A 20,000-nucleotide genomic window follows, 5' to 3' on the forward strand; every position below is an offset into this window, starting at 1 on the left:
TGTCAGGTGTCCAACAGCCACCACACAAACAATCACACACGCACACGCACACACACAGTACATGACACTTCGTATCAAGAGTGACCCCTAGTGGTGCGCTTTGGTTCTGCGTCACTCAGTGACACCTGTCGACTCAGCTTATCCTACAATGTATCAACCACCTGTGGCACATTAGAATGTAATAATATTGTATATAATGTGTTCCGCGCTTAATTGTGTGTGCGTGATTTATGTGTGTTTGCCCGCGTGCATGTGTTTGTGTGAGAAAAATTGCACAATTTAATGTTCAAAAATGTGCAAAGTTCAACGTGTTCCTAAACCTAAATGTGTCGCCACCGTTCTGAAATCCGGAAGGCAAAAGTGAATGATTAAAGCGGATATTGCAGTCTAAACCATAATTGAGGCTATTGATTAAACCAAACGGAACATTAGCCTACGCTGCACACTCATTGACGCCAGCTTATGAAAACACACAAGTTAAAAAGTGATACATGAAGTCTGTCCCCAGAGGAGTTAATCACCGCCGTGTCCCCCTGTATCACTCTGCAGCACTTTGTCCTCTGTATCACTCTGCAGCCCTCTGTACCACTCTGCAGGACTCTCTCCCCTATATCACTCTGCACCACTCTGTCCTCTGTATCACTCTGTCCTCTGTATCACTCTGTCCCCTTTTATCACTCTGCAGCACTCTGTCCCTTTTATCACTCTGCAGCACTCTGTCACGGACGCGTCCTCTTCCCTCCGCTCCGTCGTGTCCCGCTCGAGCGCGCGCGCGCACACACACACACACACACACACACACACACACACACACACACACACACACACACACACACACACACACACACACACACACACACACACACACACACACACACACACACACACACACACACACACACACACACACACACACACTGACGCATCCCCCTCCAGCCGGGCTCTGTTCCGTGCTCCTCTCCTCCCGGTGGATCGGAGAGTTCTCGCCGATCCGTGACGCGCCGCGAGGAGGGGCGTGGCCGCGCGGAGGGGATATATACCGGGCGCTGCGCGCTCCGTCAGACAGAAACCATTCACTAGCCAACGAGTCTTCGAGAAGTAGAGAAGAGTTCTATCCTCCTTCTAACCGACACCAGCGACCGGGTACTTTAATCCGTTAAACCATGATCAAAAAGATGTCCCCCGTCTGAGAGCGAGTACGACATCCCGGCTAAGAACTGCTACAGGATGGTGATCCTGGGCTCAACTAAGGTCGGGAAAACGGCCATCGTTTCGCGGTTCCTGAACAGCCGCTTCGAGGAGCAGTACACACCGACCATCGAGGACTTCCACCGGAAACTTTACAGCATCAAAGGGGACGTTTACCAGCTGGACATCCTGGACACCTCGGGGAACCATCCCTTCCCCGCAATGAGGAGGCTCTCCATTCTCACAGGTATGTTACTCTCTGCATCCTGGTTTTGCTTTAACAGGCACCTCAAGTTGTGTTGAGACAATTCTAATTCAAGGAATCATTAAAGTTTCACAGCTCGATGCTCAACCTCCGGTGCGTAATGGAATCACTGCATTACGCACCGGAGTATTCCGCAACATTAACGATCGCAAATACTAGACATTGCATTCCTGCTTTATTCTGATATCATTGCGACTCAAAAGCACAATAACTAACGTGCCTTTCCTCCCCTCTTCCCCTCAGGCGACGTGTTCATCCTGGTCTTCAGTCTCGACAACCGTGACTCGTTCCAGGAGGTTCAGCGGCTCAAGCGACAGATCTTCGAGACCAAGTCGTGCCTAAAGAACAAGACCAAGGAGCACGTGGACGTGCCGCTGGTCATCTGCGGCAACAAGAGCGACCGCGAGATGCACCGCGCGGTGCAGCCGGAGGATATAGAGCAGCTGCTGGCCGGGGACGAGAAATGCGCGTACTTCGAGATCTCGGCCAAGCGCAACGAGAACGTGGACAAGATGTTCCAGACGCTATTCACCATGGCCAAGCTGCCGCACGAGATGAGTCCAGACCTGCACCGCAAGGTGTCCGTGCAGTACTGCGCAGACATGCTGCACAGGAAGTCCGTGAAGAGCAAGAAGCTGAAGGACAGTGGGGATGCGTTCGGCATTGTGGCCCCGTTTGCGCGCCGCCCGAGCGTGCACAGCGACCTGCTGTACATCAAGGAGAAGGCGGTGGGCGGGGGTGGGGGCAAGGAGAAGGAGAGGTGCTCCATCAGCTAAAGACCAGCAGGGAGTCCAGGTAGACAGAAGAAGAAGAATCTTTGGAAAGATGGGAACCTCGGCAACCCGAAGGCGCTTCGCCTGAACCGCTTCATCCAGACGGCGGCTTTACGCACGTGCTCAGACTGGGCTGTTCGTCCGAGTCCGGCCAGGGGACACTCGGGGAAACTCGGGGACACTTGGGGGCTATTCAGAGAAACTCGGGGGACACGGTGCGTGTCTCTCTCCCCGGGGCAACGTATCTTCTCAGAGGGCTGGTGCCCCTGTTGATGAACTCTCGGGAGCTCGGAGGGCGGGAAGAAGACCCGCCGACTTCAACATCTGACGAATGTCGCTTGTCGAATCACGTCAACGCGTCTTGTGATGTGGCTTCTGAAATAAATAGCGTGTGTAGGCTTCACATATCTGCTTCTGAAACCATGCGTTGTGCTGACGCCATGCCTTTGAACCAGATACTGTGAGACCAGAGACCAGGAGGGGGGGGTGCCTTGGATCCCCTCATGTGAAGAAAAGAAAACCAGTCGTTTACATTTTGTATGAACTTTCTGACTGCTAATTGTACTTGAATGTTCCGTTGCATTCCGAACAATCTTTTTTATTTACATTATTATATTTATTGTGAATGTTCGATTTTTTTAGAGAAATTAAGAAAAAGAAAAACCCGAAAAAAAAAATAAACCAAATATTTCATTACTTCTTTGTTTGTATCTTTCTCATTCAACCTGAAATAGTATCATATAATATCACATACTATCAAATATTATCATATACTTTCATATATAATATTATATTACATGGCTAAATATTAGGAAGAGAACCATAGACATGGCATCTACCAGGTTATCATAATAAAAAACACTCATGGGCCATCATCCAGAAACCAAAACGGTGTGAGTATGAAACCCCAAACACACGGTAAGTGCTGCCGCAGAGGAGTGATGTCTGTGAACTATGAACTCGTCACGCGACGTTCTGAAACAAAGCCGTCAAAGTCAGCGGAGCTCCTCTTTGCTGCCGAAGAGACAGCTGGAGACATGATGTGAGGTTGACGGTTCGATTCCTAGCGCTAGGCAGTGAAGCCTCTTCGCTTCTCAGCACACAAGCTTCCCTATTCAAGGACCAAAACAATATTATTCTGATATGTTCTGCAACGAATAAATTGAAAACATGATCAATTCTCCCTCAACTATTGAGTAACATAATTCTCCCAGTGCAGCTTGCATTAATATTAATGTCAGCATGTCCGTGCACCGTGAGATGAGTCCTCTCATCACACAATGACCACCAGCCATCAGGAAGACCATCTTGACCATAAAGCAGAAAATGTTTGTTTGTACATGGGTGTGTGGGTGTGTGTTTGTATGGACATGGGTGTTTGGTTTTCGTTTGTGAGTTTGTGTGTGTGTGTGTGTGTGTGTGTGTGTGTGTGTGTGTGTGTGTGTGTGTGTGTGTGTGTGTGTGTGTGTGTGTGTGTGTGTGTGTGTGTGTGTGTGTGTGTGTGTGTGTGTGGGGGGGGGGTTGCTATTACATTGTATTCATAAGGTTACAAAATCAAAACATATTAGAGTTCACTGTTGCATCAGGAATACATTAAAATAATCTTCTCATAAGCTAAGATAAGAAAAGATAGGATAGAGATCCTGGAGAACTGATATGAGTTCAGCATCGTGAGAAACAGGAAGCGCACAATTAGGAAAAACACACAACAAGCATAAACAGTAGGTAAATATAGAATAAAACAACAAACATATATGTTAAACATAGAATATTGCAACTTGCATCTTGGTTGACATTTCACATGAAGGGGTACAGATAGATCAATAGATGGACAGACAGACACGGAAAACAGACAGAAAGACAGATAAACACACAGAGAGACAGATACTTACACTAACAGAAAGACATACAGAAATACAGAAATACAGAAATACAGAAATACAGACAATTAGAGCAACATTAACCAGGACTGCAAAAAGGAAAGACAAAACAATCACATCTTATTGGCAAAGACAAACAAGACAGATATGACTAACAAGGCAGACAGATAGAAAGACAGGCAGACAGAGCTCCTTCTGTAAAGAACGGTGACTCTTATGTTCCTCCTGAATCAGAAGTCCTCCTGCCAGCTGCTGGTGAGATGAGATCCTTTGCGTGCGTGCGTGCGTGCGTGGTTGTGTGTGTGTGTGTGTGTGTGTGTGTGTGTGTGTGTGTGTGTGTGTGTGTGTGTGTGTGTGTGTGTGTGTGTGTGTGTGTGTGTGTGTGTGTGTGTGTGTGTGTGTGTGTGTGTGTGTGTGTGTGTGTGTGTGTGGTTGTGGGGGTGGGGGGGTTGTTGTTTACGTCTCTGGTGGGAACAACCAGGGAACTTTACACAATGGACGGGATTTTATACTAATACTACAGGGCTGGAGCTGCCGCTGCTGCCATGACAATTACTACTACTACTAATAATAATCATAACATTATTTTTCATGAGGCTTTTGGAATATTCATGTTAAAGTAGCTATGTGTAAACATGACTGTACTGAATCATAACAGGACCATGCTATGCCCTCAGAGATGAAGGGAACATGCTTCTCTGAAAACACTGCCGCCTCTGCTAAAACCTGACACGTTAATAAGTATTAAGTATTTTCTCCTTCCAAAGTTCCCTTCCAGGTCAGAGTGTTTGTTATTGTTTTGAAAGACTACAGACCCTGTGACATGATCGCAAAGTCAGGATTCAAACCCGCGGATTAAAGATGCCTTGCTTGTATTGGTCTGAGGCAGATGGGTGAGATGACATTGATTACATGAGTGTAATACGTATTAGCAGAGACGTGTAAATGTGTAATGACAGTACTGGGATAGAACAGAGGACCTTTTGTCGGGGGTCCAACCCCAGGCTGCTAGACGAGATTTACAGCAGCTTCACTGAAATGAGTATCCATATGTTCAACAACATATTGAATACTTTTTTATTATTTTCCTAATGAACTTGAACTGTATACATTAGATAATAATAATCAATTATATCATTCTGAGTTCAGGCGGTTTGTCGGTCATCATGAACTGTAAGATGCAGCATCACAACCCGGTAACGGGAATCAACCCTCATAATGAGGAGTCATCCTCATTACATGGAGTTCAGAGGCCAAAAGTCTGAAACAAAGCTGATGGGTGATCAATCGGCCATTTACATCATCTTAACCTAATCAGGCCTTTTGGAGACGGTTCCATTGTGTTTTAATTTAATTGGGAAAGACTGGCCCGCTGATTAAGATGTTAGCTAATGCGAGAGCAATGCATCATTGCCGCGATTCCTAGCTTTATGATAGCTGCTAGCGCTCACAGAGTCTTTCATCAACAGGCCACATGATCGTGTTACACCAGAAAGTGGCTCTGATCGTACAGGCCAGCTGATATATATTACTGCCTGCATGCAGCTTCTCATCTTCAGATAACCACGTTTGACCATTTTCTAAAAACTGATTTTATGTTCTTGAAAATCCAGTTCACTCAAACCATTTCTAGGGATTTGTCATCCGTCCGTTTCCACTAGTCTGTCTTTAAATGCAAAACTTAAATTCTGTGGATCCTTAACTGTGCAGTATTTAAGAATAATGCACATAAAGTCAAAATAAAAGCTAATAAAGACATATAGTAGTATAATACACATGGTGCATATAATATTCAAATAAAAAAGCTATAAATTGAATGCTGGAATAAGAAACGGTACAAACTACTCGTATCGAGCCTCATAGCACATAAAGGACTTAAGACCGTGAGAAAGACACTGATTGACTCGTGGGGTTTTGTAACAGGCCAACATGTGGTCACTGAACGGTGAATTGAACACAGTTTAACTTCCAGGTTGACCTTTAAACAGGACCTGTGCATTTGGACGGTCGTGCCCGGTCATTCATATCCCTTCATGACACCATTGTGTTGTGAATGGGTGAACATGGAGCAGGTGGTGAAAGGGTGAGCGCCTCCATACCTATTCATGCACGTAACAAAAACAAAGTGCCCAAGCTGTTTGTAAGTGTTTGGTCCAGGATGGACGTGCTGAAAACATCCTCTTCTTCACCCCGTCTGACGCCTGGGAGATAAGCTGTTAATGTTTAAACCTCTGGTTGACGGAGAGACGTCTTCCTGACGTTTCTTTTTCTCATTCTTCCGTCCATTCAATTATTATTTGTTTGTTTTTCTCTCTCTATCTCCCTGCCAGTCTATCTGCTCAATTGTGCTGTTCACAGGAGACACATGCGCGCACACACACGCACGCACACGCAGGCACACGCACACACACGCACTCATGCATACACACACATACGCACACATGCACACACACACTAGCACACAGACACCCGCACACACACACACACACGCACGCACGCACGCACGCACGCACGCACGCACGCACGCACGCACGCACGCACGCACGCACGCACGCACGCACGCACGCACGCACGCACGCACGCACGCACGCACGCACGCACGCACACACACACACACACGCACACATGCACACACACACTAGCACACAGACATCCGCACACACACACACACACACACACACACACACACACACACACACACACACACACACACACACACACACACACACACACACTAATGACTCTCTTCATGACGTTGTGAGTCCATCTCCTCTGCTGCTCTGGTGTTCCCGTGGTCGTGCGTCTCGCTGCTGTCTCTGTTTCCCCTCTATCTGCGACGGGTTCCCAGCGATAAGCCGGGCGTCACCAGGAGGGGAGAGGAGATGACGCCTGCTGGAAGGGAAGCTGTTGTTATCATGTATGATTAAAGTTGGGGGTTCGGTGTTGTTCTGATGCTGCGCGTGGAGGGGCTGTGGTTTGGGGGGGGGGGGGGGGGGGGTACTGGTGTGTTGTGTTGATGCTGTGCGTGGAGGGGCTGTGGTTTGGGGGGGGGGGGGGGGGGGTACTGGTGTGTTGTGTTGATGCTGTGCGTGGAGGGGCTGTGGTTTGGGGGGGGGGGGGGGGGGGGGGGGTACTGGTGTGTTGTGTTGATGCTGTGTGTAGACGGGCTGCTGTTGTTGTTATTATGTATTATAACAGGGGGGGCAGCGGTGTTGTGTTGTTCTGATGCTGCACGTGGAGGGGCTGTCTTGAGAGGGGGGTCGGTGTTCAGATGCTGCTGGCAGGGGGATCTTAGGGTCCTGCTGTCTCTGGTGTCTCTCTGGTGTCTCTCTGGTGTCTCTCTGCTGTCTCTGGTGTCTCTCTGGTGTCTCTCTGGTGTCCCTCTGGTGTCTCTGGTGCCTCTCTGGTGTCTCTCTGGTGTCTCTCTGCTGTCTCTGGTGTCTCTCTGGTGTCTCTCTGGTGTCCCTCTGGTGTCTCTGGTGCCTCTCTGGTGTCTCTCTGGTGTCTCTCTGCTGTCTCTGGTGTCTCTCTGGTGTCCCTCTGGTGTCCCTCTGGTGTCTCTGGTGCCTCTCTGGTGTCTCTCTGCTGTCTCTGGTGTCTCTCTGGTGTCTCTGGTGCCTCTCTGGTGTCTCTCTGGTGTCTCTCTGCTGTCTCTGGTGTCTCTGGTGCCTCTCTGGTGTCCCTCTGGTGTCTCTGGTGCCTCTCTGGTGTCTCTCTGGTGTCTCTCTGCTGTCTCTGGTGTCTCTCTGGTGTCCCTCTGGTGTCTCTGGTGCCTCTCTGGTGTCTCTCTGGTGTCTCTCTGCTGTCTCTGGTGTCTCTCTGGTGTCCCTCTGGTGTCTCTGGTGCCTCTCTGGTGTCTCTCTGGTGTCTCTGGTGTCTCTCTGGTGTCCCTCTGGTGTCTCTGGTGCCTCTCTGGTGTCTCTCTGCTGTCTCTGGTGTCTCTCTGGTGTCTCTCTGGTGCCTCTCTGGTGTCTCTCTGGTGTCTCTCTGCTGTCTCTGGTGCCTCTCTGGTGTCTCTCTGCTGTCTCTGGTGTCTCTCTGGTGTCCCTCTGGTGTCTCTGGTGCCTCTCTGGTGTCTCTCTGCTGTCTCTGGTGTCTCTCTGGTGTCCCTCTGGTGTCTCTGGTGCCTCTCTGGTGCCTCTCTGGTGTCTCTCTGGTGTCTCTCTGCTGTCTCTGGTGTCTCTCTGGTGTCACTCTGGTGTCTCTCTGGTGTCTCTCTGGTGTCACTGGTGCCTCTCTGGTGTCTCTCTGGTGTCTCTGGTGTCTCTCTGGTGTCTCTCAGGATCAACCTGTGTGCTGCTGGTTATTGTCAGGGATACACACACAAATGCATAAACACACACGCATGCACACGTCAAACACACACACAGACATACATGCACCAAACACACATACAGAAACCCACACAGTGCACACAACGCATACACACACACACACACAAAAATACCCACAATGTAGAAAAAGAGATAAACAACAGAGAACCAACCCTCCCCCCACACACACACTACAGGCTTGCACACGCTCTCAGACACACACACACACACACACACACACACACACACACACACACACACACACACACACACACACACACACACACACACACACACACACACACACACACACACACACACACGGGAATGTCGTCTCTCCCGCGGCCGGAGCCTCGCGTCTTCTAATCTCGTTAAAATGTCCGCTCGCGTCCTTGGTCCTGGGAGTCGGTTTCCACGCGATGGAACTAACCCGACGGACTCACAGCCCTGACCTGGAAGCCGAGAGATAAGGCACTGCTTCACCTGCTCCACTTTCTCCCTGTGCCCTCCACCGGCCTACGCCAACAATCTGGGTCAACTCCTCACGTCTCTCAGAACACGGACAAAGACTTGTTGTGAGTGTTTTTCTGCTCCCTGCTATCTGCTCCATTATCCCTCCACACACATCGTTACGCAACCTGTGAAGAGTTGTCTGCGGGAGACGGTCTCTCGGCGGGGATTGACTTGTTTGTGCTCAGCCTTTGTTGGATGCTCTTCTTTCAGGGGAGCCCAACATGGCGACTGGGTCAGAGTAATCACTGTGGAGGCGGAGGCTGGGGAGGTGGAGGCTGGGGGGGGGGGGGGGGGGGTGGAGGCTGGGAGGTGGAGGCTGGGAGGTGGAGGCTGGGGAGGTTTGGGGAGGTGGAGGAGTCATGACGAGATGTGTGCGGTGCACAACATGGTATTTAGCAAAACACTGTTAATTGCTTTCATATGGATAATACGATATAGAGCACTTCTATTAGAGGCCAGGATGCAATAAAGCTTCTCTTAAATTCTGCAAAAGACAACAAAATAATATAAAGCAACGATATAGCACCACATCGTCTGCAAAACATCAAACCCAAGTATGGCTGTTGGGTGAGGAAGGGGGGACAACGGCGGAGGCTTATGAGGCCGTACAGTGTGACGGGATGGGGGTCCGTGGTTGTTTGCGGTGTTCTGTCCTCAGACTAGTTATTCTTGGTTCAATCCCCCCCAGTGTCTGAGTCCACCTTGCGCCTCAAAGACTAACCATCGGAACGTCCCAGCCACTCGTTATAAAAGCTCCTGCTCAATATCTCAATAGTACTACAATGCAAAAGGAGGGACTCCATTTGTAACTTTCCTTTGTTGCTGTAACGGGGCGTCAGTGCTAATTAATAATAGGGTTATTAATCAGTAACCTGGTTCTCTGAGCTCCCATCCCTCTGTCAACAGCGCGTGCCTCTTGGGCTGGCCGGTGTGTCCGAGGTGTTCGGTTCACGGCCTGGTGTTCCTGCTCTAATGTTCTGTGTGTTTCCGCCCTGCGTTCCATGAAGGGTCAAAGGTGAGTCATGCTACAGCCATTCTACAGGGGAGATATTAGTTTGGCATTTATGTAAGTTATGCATTGATGTTCCACTGCGCTGCAATGTCCCGAACACCACCGCTAAGACACAACGAATGAGGGACGATGGGGAGGGCGTGTGTGGGTGGATGGAGAGAGAGAGAGAGAGAGAGAGAGAGAGAGAGAGAGAGAGAGAGAGAGAGAGAGAGAGAGAGAGAGAGAGAGAGAGAGAGAGAGAGGCAAAGAGCGAGAGGGAAGAGAGATGCATTAGAAGAGGCATCGCCTTAAAAACAGTATATTCATTCTTTCTAATAACAATATGTGGGAATAACAAAAGATTAACCAACACAAATAACCTTTTCAAAGCTATTTGAGATATCAATTTTACTGATATCAATATCAAAATACACAAATACACCGAAACACAGCATTAACACTTATGCATCCTCTGTTGTGCATTTGTGTACGTAATGATGATTCATTTTTATATCACCCTCAGGGGTTTCAGTGTAATTGAGTTAATTAGCCTTTGTGTTCACGTATCATATGTCATATAATCCAATGAAGGAGGAGGTGGAAAATCGAATTATTTGATATGGAAACCTTACATCAAAGTGAATCTCCAAATGAAATGCTCATTGCAGCCCTAGCCAATACAGTAATATAATTAGACATGATTGTAGATGTAGACTATACATACAACTGTGAATTTATTATTAAAAATAATGTATTATGGCTCTTCCTGCTGTGCGTAAAGCAATGTTGCAGTCCAGAGAAATAATCGATCAAATCTACGCACACAATTCTCAGCTAGACAGACAAGGCTCTCTCACCGAAGCTAATCACTGAGTCAACCCAAGCCTTTGGCACAGTGTCCAAGGGTACTACGGCAGCTGGCATGTGTGCTGCTGCCTTTCACACCAACCCAGGTGGAAACCGCCTGCAAGGCAGATGCCTTCTGCTGCGATCCTCCATACGGTACAGGCTGCTCCAGCGCGTCTGCGATCACGCCCCATTTAACCGCTCAACAGCACCATGGGCCTTGTAAGTCTATGGTCTCGGGGTTCTCACTGCTGGTGTTAATGTCCCAGATCAACTGGTCTACAGTCTGTTAATGTTTGTTTTCTGCTGGCATAATGTGTGTGGCCCATTTGGCTCCCAGGGCCCCCTCAGGTCCCTGGAGGACAGGGCCCTCTGCTGGGCTCCTGCTCCAGGGGTCTTTCCCTCTGAGGTGGTCCTCTGGATGAGAGATGGCTTAGGGCTAGAGGCCGTCAAAGGATGCAATCTCAGCCCCCCCCATTAGGGCCTGTAAGTGTAACGGAGTTAGAAATAGTTTAGATAATGTGTGAGTTTCGCCAGAGTTAAGCAGCCAAAGATTGTATTATTTCTATTGGAGCCTCTTTGAGTTGTGGTGGGCTACAGGTCTGGTGTGTTTTGTCTGTTGTGTGTTGCCGTACCTCTTTAGAGCGGTGTTGCTGTGAAACAGAGGTATGTGCATAGTAACAGTTCTCCCTGTATTGTATTTCGTTTAAGGAGAAAGAGATAATTTAGGTGGTATATTTTAATGCAGTGTGTGTATTATTTGTTTTAGCATGCATTGTGATGATTTTGGAATAATTTTATTGACTAATGAAACGTCTATTATTATTATTTTCTTCAGACCATTTGCATGCTAACTAGCTTAAAAAGTTTGGTATGCTATCACAGTGATGTTACTGCAATGGAAGGTAAATGCATTTCATTTTGTTTTCATGCATGCAGAGCCTGTAAAGATCAACACCACCACGCTTTATGAAGACATTTTGTCTGTTGTCTTCTGTTTCCAGGTATGCTCCAAAGTGTAATACATAAATAGCAATCTTGTATTTCAGTTTATATTAATGCTGTTGTTTATTATTTTCTATGATTACTGTGTGTATTTGTTTTGTACGTTTTAAGAAATATTTGTGTTCTTTAGGTAAAGAATAATCATTTTGATATAAGTTAGAGCGGTGTTGCCATGAGACAGAGAGCCTGTAAAGATCAACACCACCATGCTTTATGAAGACATTTTGTCTGTTGTCTTCTGTTTCCAGAAGATAAAAAGCACGTCATTGTCCATCAGTTCTTCACTCAATGACCACCGTTAAATAAGGCCCTTTGAGAATGTAACTGTGATCAAACTGTGACACAAATAAAGTTGATTTGACGTCAGCCCCTGAGTCAGGGTAAATGTACCTATATATATTTAGAAATATAGCGTATTGTTGATCAATTATATGTATATATATACTGACTATATATATATATAAATATATATATATATACCCTCATGAGCAGAACTGTGACGGATGGCGACACAGAGCACAGTGACGCGTCCTGTTCATGAGGAAAGCCTTTTCCCTGGAAGAGAAACCCTCTGACATTCTTGACATTCGACAAGCTGTCATCAGACCCGCCACGGTGACAGGCTGTCATGACATTCTGTATGGGATTGTGTTCGTTCCACTTTTCTTTTCAGACGCTGTTTTCCCTAATAGGAGCGGATTGGCATATGTTGCTTCCAGGCAAAGCATCCCTTATCGCCTTCGTCATAACACTATTGCGCTGACCTTTATCTAATTTTGACCTTTATCTAATCTAAAACTTGAAAAACAGATTATTGTCAAGGGGATGTGCGTAATGCCGTGGTCAGAGACAATCACACACACACACATACGCACGCACGCACGCACGCACTCACGCACGCACACGCACACTCCCTGTCTCCTCCATACTCTTTAATAGTATGATCAAACCATGAATCCCGAGAACTGAGCTTGTTCCACTGCAATAGTTGAACTAATTATTTCCTTCTGTCTCTCTGAGACGCCTAATTCTCTATGGCTGTAATGTTCTAGTTCACATCATTACAATCTCTACTCTTTCTCTGAAGCATAACTTTAAATAACGGAACTTGGCTGTATATGAATGTGTGTGTGTGTGTGTGTGTGTGTGTGTGTGTGTGTGTGTGTGTGTGTGTGTGTGTGTGTGTGTGTGTGTGTGTGTGTGTGTGTGTGTGTGCGTGGTTGTGTGTGTGTGTGTGTGTCTGTGTGTGTGTGCCTGAATGTGTCTGAGACAGAAGGTCACTCTCGTCTCAGTAAACCGCACACAATTCAGTGTGTTCCTCCCCTGACCTGAGCTGCATACACCACACACACATAAAGACAGATAGACAAAGATACACACACACATACACTCACACACACACGCAAAAACAGATAGACAAAGAGAGACACACACATACACACATATAAAGACAGATAGACAAAGAGAGACGCACACATACACACATAGACAAAGAGAGACACACACACACACGTAAAGACAGATAGACAAAGATACACACACACACACACACACACACACACACATATAGACAAAGATACACACCCTCACACACACGCACACACACACACACACACACACACACACACACACACACACACACACACACACACACACACACACACACATAAAGACAGATAAATAGAGACACACACAGAGAATTCATGAAATCAAACACACACACACATTCTCTCTACAAGTCCCCATTCATACAAATACCAGCAGCTTGCTTGAGGAGATGCTACCGCTGTCATCTTCGGGGTGCTAACAGCATTCTTGTGACATAGATCCCAGGCTGTTAAGACAGTTCAACACCTCTAGTGCAGCATGACTCCTTTAATGTTGCAGGACAATAGTCCCACACACACACACACAGACACACACGCACGCGCACACACACACACACACACACAGGCACACACACACAGGCACGCACACACACACACACAGGCACACACACACACACACACATATAAACTCACACACTCAGGCGCACACACACACACACACACACACACACACACACACACACACACACACACACACACACACACACACACACACACACACACACACACACACACACACACACACACACACACACACACACACACACACGTACACAAACACATACACACACCTAATCATACAAGTTCCTCCCACTAAACAGAAACCTCTGTTCTCCCACAAACAGCACCAGCATACAAACACAGGTCTGTCTGAAGAGTTAGGTCCTATCAATCATCATCATCATCATCATCATCATCATCATCATCATCGCCACCATCTTCATCCCCACCATCATCATAATTACCACCATCCTCCTCCTCCTCCTCACGCTAATTGCGAGGGCATCAGTTTGAGCATCCAAGGACAGTCAACAGAGCGAGCTGCAAAACATTATTCTAGGATAGGCCTTACTGTCCCAGGTCACTCTGTCCCGGCGCAGTCTGGGGCAGAGTGACCTGGGACAGTAATGTCTGCCCTTCAGTCGAGTTTAGCCTAGACTTTGTTGACATTAAGTGTCGCCCGGGGAGAATACATTAGTTTTTACGTTTATATATTTGGCCGTACGTTGAGACAGTGGTAGCCTACGTAACCTGACCGGCTGTTCTAGATGGTTCTGTTTGTCCGTTATCTGTCTAGTCTTTTCTCCGTTTGGGAAGTCCAATATAAGAAGTATATATCATGATAAACCTTGATATGGGAGACAATAAAGTGTTTATGGTATATGATTAGCTTGGCATTAGATGAGAGGATGATGATGATGACGACGACGACGACGACGACGATGATGATAATGATGAACATTAGCATAACAACAATGTGTGTGTTTGTTGTGTGTTGTTAGTGTGCCTGGGAGCGGGTTGATGGCTGGTTGAAGCAGCCTCACCTGGCCCAGGTCAGGCTGATTGGACTCTGGGGCTGGGGGAGGCTGCACACCTGTGGCACTATGAGCAATCATTGTTGTGATTGGCTGAGGGCTGTGATTACCTGACGGGTTTGGTTGGCTGACTCATAATAGAGTTGTCTGATGCACATGTAATCCATTTTTGCTGGCAACTCTGTGAAAAGGGTATATTAAGACTACATGCTATTTAATCATGCAAGCAATTTACTACATATTATATACAATTCTTATTATTTTATATTTAAACCGAAACATCTTTATAACGTTAGAATAATGAGATAATATATTATTTTACATATTTAATATTTACCAGTATATTTAAACAATATATTACATTTCATTATATTTCTGTTATATTCCTAAATTGAGACACGATTATGTATATTAATTTTGTTTCAGGCTCATATTAAAACATATTGCATTTATTTTATTTTGTTATATTATATCATTGCATGGAGACATGATTACATAGAATTCATCATGTAACAGACTCATATAAAACGTTATATCAGGCCTGTGTCACTGAAACAGGTCATGGCTCGTCCTTGGTGGTGTTGCACCACCTCTCCACCACACCCACCTCCCCGTCTCCACCACACCCTCATCCCCGTCTCCAGATCCCACACCCTGCTCCTCGTCGGAGACAGAGGTTGACCCCATTGTGTCAACGTTCAAAGGTGTCGAGACGGAGGTGTCACAACGCTACGTCACAAGCGCTACACCACAACGCCATCAACAGCAGGCGCGTTGGGGCTAGCATGGGGAGACAGAGAGACACCAGCAAGGTGGTGTTGATGAGGAGGAGAAGGAGAAGGAGGAGGAGGAGAAGGAGGAGGCAGATGATGATGAGGAGGAGAAGGAGGACTGTGAGGATGAACATCATTACAACCTTCAAGTCACAACTCAAAACTCACCTGTTCAAACTCGCACACAACGTCTAACTGATCACTGTTTTGATTGTTGTTTTTTTTGTGTTTTTTTTATGTGTGTGTGTGTGTTTGTGTGTGTATGTGTGAGTTTGAGTATGTGTGTGTGTGTGTGTGTGTGTGTGTGTGTGTGTGTGTGTGTGTGTGTGTGTGTGAATGTGTGTGTGTGTGTTTGTGTGTGTATGTGTGAGTTTGAGTATGTGTGTGTGTGTGTGTTTGTGTGTGTATGTGTGAGTTTGAGTATGTGTGTGTGTGTGTGTGTGTGACTCGGAAACACTGGCTAATTTAAACCATGCAAAGCCGACTCCCCACGACTCCCCGTGTGATGATCAGCCTGCACTGGGATCTGAATAAGCTATTTACAACGCCCGGGGACCACTCTTGTTGGTCTCTCTCTCTCTCTCTCTCTCTCTCTCTCTCTCTCTCTCTCTCTCTCTCTCTCTCTCTCTCTCTCTCTCTCTCTCTCTCTCTCTCTCTCTCTCTCTCTCTCTCTCTCTCTCACCCATTACTGTATTCCCTTAAGACATCCTAAATGAAACATTGACTTGGGCATTAGAACCAAAAATAAGCTGTAAGTATTTATGTTCGGTTATTGTTTCGATGGCGCTTTGCATAGCAGATGTGATGGCTGCGTCACATGATGAAATGAAACATCAACAAATACAGAACTGTAAATAAACTAACCGATAGCAACAATGGAAACACAGTAGGGGTAAAAGTAGTCTAAAGTTAAGTTGTAATGTTCACGAAAACCAGATTGGAGGCTTTGATGGTTATCAGCCTAACTTATCAGCCACGTTGGATGAAGCGCTGGTTAGATGACGTCACTTATATCTCAGTCTGACTAAGGTCATGAGGTTGCACTTATTTTCCCGTACAGTTTTGGTCCTCGGACCTCTGACCTAATTATCCAGAATATTCCTCTAGGTTCGAAGAACATTCCCGGTGTTCCAGAGAAACGGCCTCTGACCTGATGATGGGAATCAGAAACAGAGAGACAGCCTCTTCCAATCTTTCACAGGATAATTCATCACCCCAAACCCACGATTCCTGCATCGTGATTCCGGAACGCCCCCCGACACATTTAGTATTCACGCCTCGAGCCTTCAGAAGGTGGAGCTCTTGAGTCACACAGACACTATTATAGGATATATTATTTTTCACGTATATATGATGCAACAGGTATGGAATCTATATATCTGGGAATGGGATTACTAAAGTATCTTTGTGTGTGTGTGTGTATATGTCTCTCGGCCTGTTTCGTCTGCCTGCGCTGGGATCTGAGTAAGCTATGTACAACGCCCAGGGACCATTATTAGTCATTTATCTCTCTCTCTCTCTCTCTCTCTCTCTCTCTCTCTCTCTCTCGCTCCCCCTCTCCCCCTCTCCCCCTCTCTCTCGCTCCCTCACGCAGACTTAAATATGCACACGGACACACCATCACACATACACAGGCCCTCAGATGCACACGCACACACCACCACACACACGTCACACTCACTTGTTTGCCCACACACAGCAGTAATATAATAGTGTGGGAAGAGTTTCTACGTATACACACCCCCTCAATCAATTCCTGGTATTCTTCCTCTGCGTGTGTGACTGTGTGTGTGTGTGTGTGTATGTGTGTGGTTGTGTTGTGTGTGTGTGTGTGTGCGTCTGTGTGATGTATGGTGTGTGTGTGTTTGGGTTTTTGGCACACTTATTGCATTAAATGCTGCTGCAGACCCAGTCATATATTTAGCTTCTTAGAGACCAAAACTTAATTACCAAGACCAGGCACGCGGAAGAGGAGGAGGAGGAGGGGGAGAAGAGAGGAGGGGGAGGAAGGAAGAGGAGGAGGAGGAGGAGGAGGAGGGGGGGGGGGGGGGGGAGGAGCGGTGAGGAGAGAGGAGGTAGGGGAGAAGGAGCAATCGGAGGAAGGAGGAGAGAGGAAGAGGAGGAGGGGAAGGAAGGAGGAGGAGGACATAGGAGGAAGAGGAGGGGATAAGATACGGAGGGAGAGGAAGGAGGAGGAGGAGATACGGATGGGGAGGAAGGAGCCTCGTGACAACATAAACGGCCCCAGACGCCTTCTCCCTTCTGACGAAAACAATACACACACACACAAAGAAATAGTAACACCCAACCATATTCATCTATACACAAAGCTGTACCATCACATCAATGATGTCACACACACAGACACACACATACTCACGTTAATATAGGCATAGGCATGATTCTTCTGCTCAAGCTGCTGCCGTGGCGTCATGGCGATGTGTTGCTTTCATCTCCCCCCACGCACGCGTATGATGGGCCGCCTGGGACAGAATTCATACTTGGTCTTACACACACTATTATAATCTCGCATATACACCAGTATACTCATACACACACACTATTATACTCCTTTTACATATGTATGAGAGTGTATAGCCGTGTATGTGAGAGTGTATAGTTGTGTATGTGAGAGAGTATAGTAGTGTAGAATAGTAGTGTATGAGAGAGAGTATAGCTGTTAGCAGACCCTCCAGGATTTTGCGATATTGTGATTTACAACTTCAACGCAGCATCAACCAATCACCGCAAATTCAGGGCGGGGCCGCAACCGCAAATTTGACCAATCATTGGCGTTGTCTTGAACTGACGTCGACAAACTACCTTCCGCCTTTCTTCCGTGTTTACTTCGTTCAAGTGATTCAAGCATTCATGCAGCATGTGCGCGTCCAACGTTTCACACTTGCCGACCAAAATAACTGCGAAAGATCGCGAAAAGCATTATCCTTGTATTCTACATGAAAGCGGGGGGAAATTATTTTGCACTGCATGCAATATTGTGGTGGAACATAAGCATAAATCTTCCATTGATAAGCATTTTGCCACCGCGAAACATAACTACAGAACTACAAACTGCAGGCAGGACGTCAGACGACGAGGCAGATCACTGACACAGGCTGTTGCATGCAAGTCAATTGCCAGCGCTGAAAGAATCAAGAATCAATTATTCTTAGGACCAATTCTCAGTGTTTTTGTTCTTTTAATTAATGTTTTTTTCTGTAATAACTTAATATTTAACAAATTACTCTGGGAAAATTGCAGTAATAACTTAATATTTAACGTCGGGAAAATCGCAACTTTCGCAACTTTTATCCAACTTTCACTTCCTTTCGCACTTTAATCGCAACAAAAACCTAAAAAGCACAACTTTCATCGCAACTTTTTGGAAAAGCTCACGCAACATCAGGCATTTTAGGCCGCAACAATCTCAAAAAAGGCCCGTGAAATCCTGGAGGGACTGGTATAGTAGTGTGTGAGAGAGCATGTACAGTAGTTGGGTATGTGAGAGAGTATAGCAGTGTGTGAGAGAGAATAGTAGTGTATGTGAGAGAGTATAGTAGTGTATATGTGAGAGTATAGTTGTTTATGCAAGAGAATATAGTAGTGTGTGTGTGAGAGAGTAAAGTTGTTAATGTAAGAGACTATAGTAGTATGTGTGAGAGAGCATAGTAGTGTGTGTGAGAGTTTCAATGAAACGGAGGTGAGTTTGAATGAAAAGGAAGTGAGCTTGAATGATACGGATTGGCTGACGGCGGTTGCTCTGGCGCTCAAAATACTGCGCTGTCATTTCACTCTTGATTCTCCACCGATTTTGTCATGCTCTGTTCGCACCAAAAACAAAATTGGTCGCCTGTTCACGTGGCCGCCTGAGTTTGAGAGAGGCTTCCTCTTGTGACCGACAATTCAATCTCAACCATGGCCAGTCTCTACGTGTTCTGGGAGTACCAGAGACGTCGTCCGACGCAGTCGTTCAGGTTTCATAATATCATCCATTCTATTAAATATTCTAATCTAGAAGACTCCGGGAGCTCCGGCGGGGGTTCCAGGAGCTCTATGTATCTGCATAATATAATATAATATAATATAATATAATATAATATAATATAATATAATATAATATAATATATAATGGCCAAAAGCTGTGTGTGCCTCCGGATGATATCATGAATCTTCACGACTGCGTCGGGTTCTCGAACGTCTCTGGTCCCTCCACATCAATCTGAAGTCCAGATTGAAACACGACATGGAGGAGAAAGGGATTGTTGCCGTTTGCGGACTCCCGGAGCTCCTCCGGCGAGGAGTTGCAGGAGGTCCCGCCGGCCCCCGGAGCTGAGCTCCCGGTCCCCGCCGAAGGAGCTCCGGGAGTCCGCAAACGTCAACAACGCCCTTTCTCCTCCATGTCATGATTAAAATGTAATGACCACGGAAGAGGCAGTGAATGAAGCATTGCTTAGCGGCTTATACCACCGCTAATAAACCGTTGGAACACCCACAAGACCGATAACCACGACAACGCCGGTAACCACAACA

At 46.6% G+C, this 20,000-nt stretch overlaps 1 protein-coding gene across 1 annotated transcript; it reads left to right on the top strand.

Moving 5' to 3' along the window:
* Positions 1-1,167: 1,167 nt before the first annotated feature.
* rasd1 (RAS, dexamethasone-induced 1) lies at positions 1,168-2,922 on the top strand (the record flags this gene model as incomplete). The annotated part of the gene is made up of 2 exons (XM_060037227.1): positions 1,168-1,435; positions 1,697-2,922. Coding segments are annotated over 2 exons (801 nt in total), but the record flags the coding sequence as incomplete, so codon positions are not given.
* Positions 2,923-20,000: the final 17,078 nt, after the last annotated feature.

This window comes from Gadus macrocephalus, chromosome 18 (assembly GCF_031168955.1).
Source record: "Gadus macrocephalus chromosome 18, ASM3116895v1".
Taxonomy (NCBI): domain Eukaryota; kingdom Metazoa; phylum Chordata; class Actinopteri; order Gadiformes; family Gadidae; genus Gadus; species Gadus macrocephalus.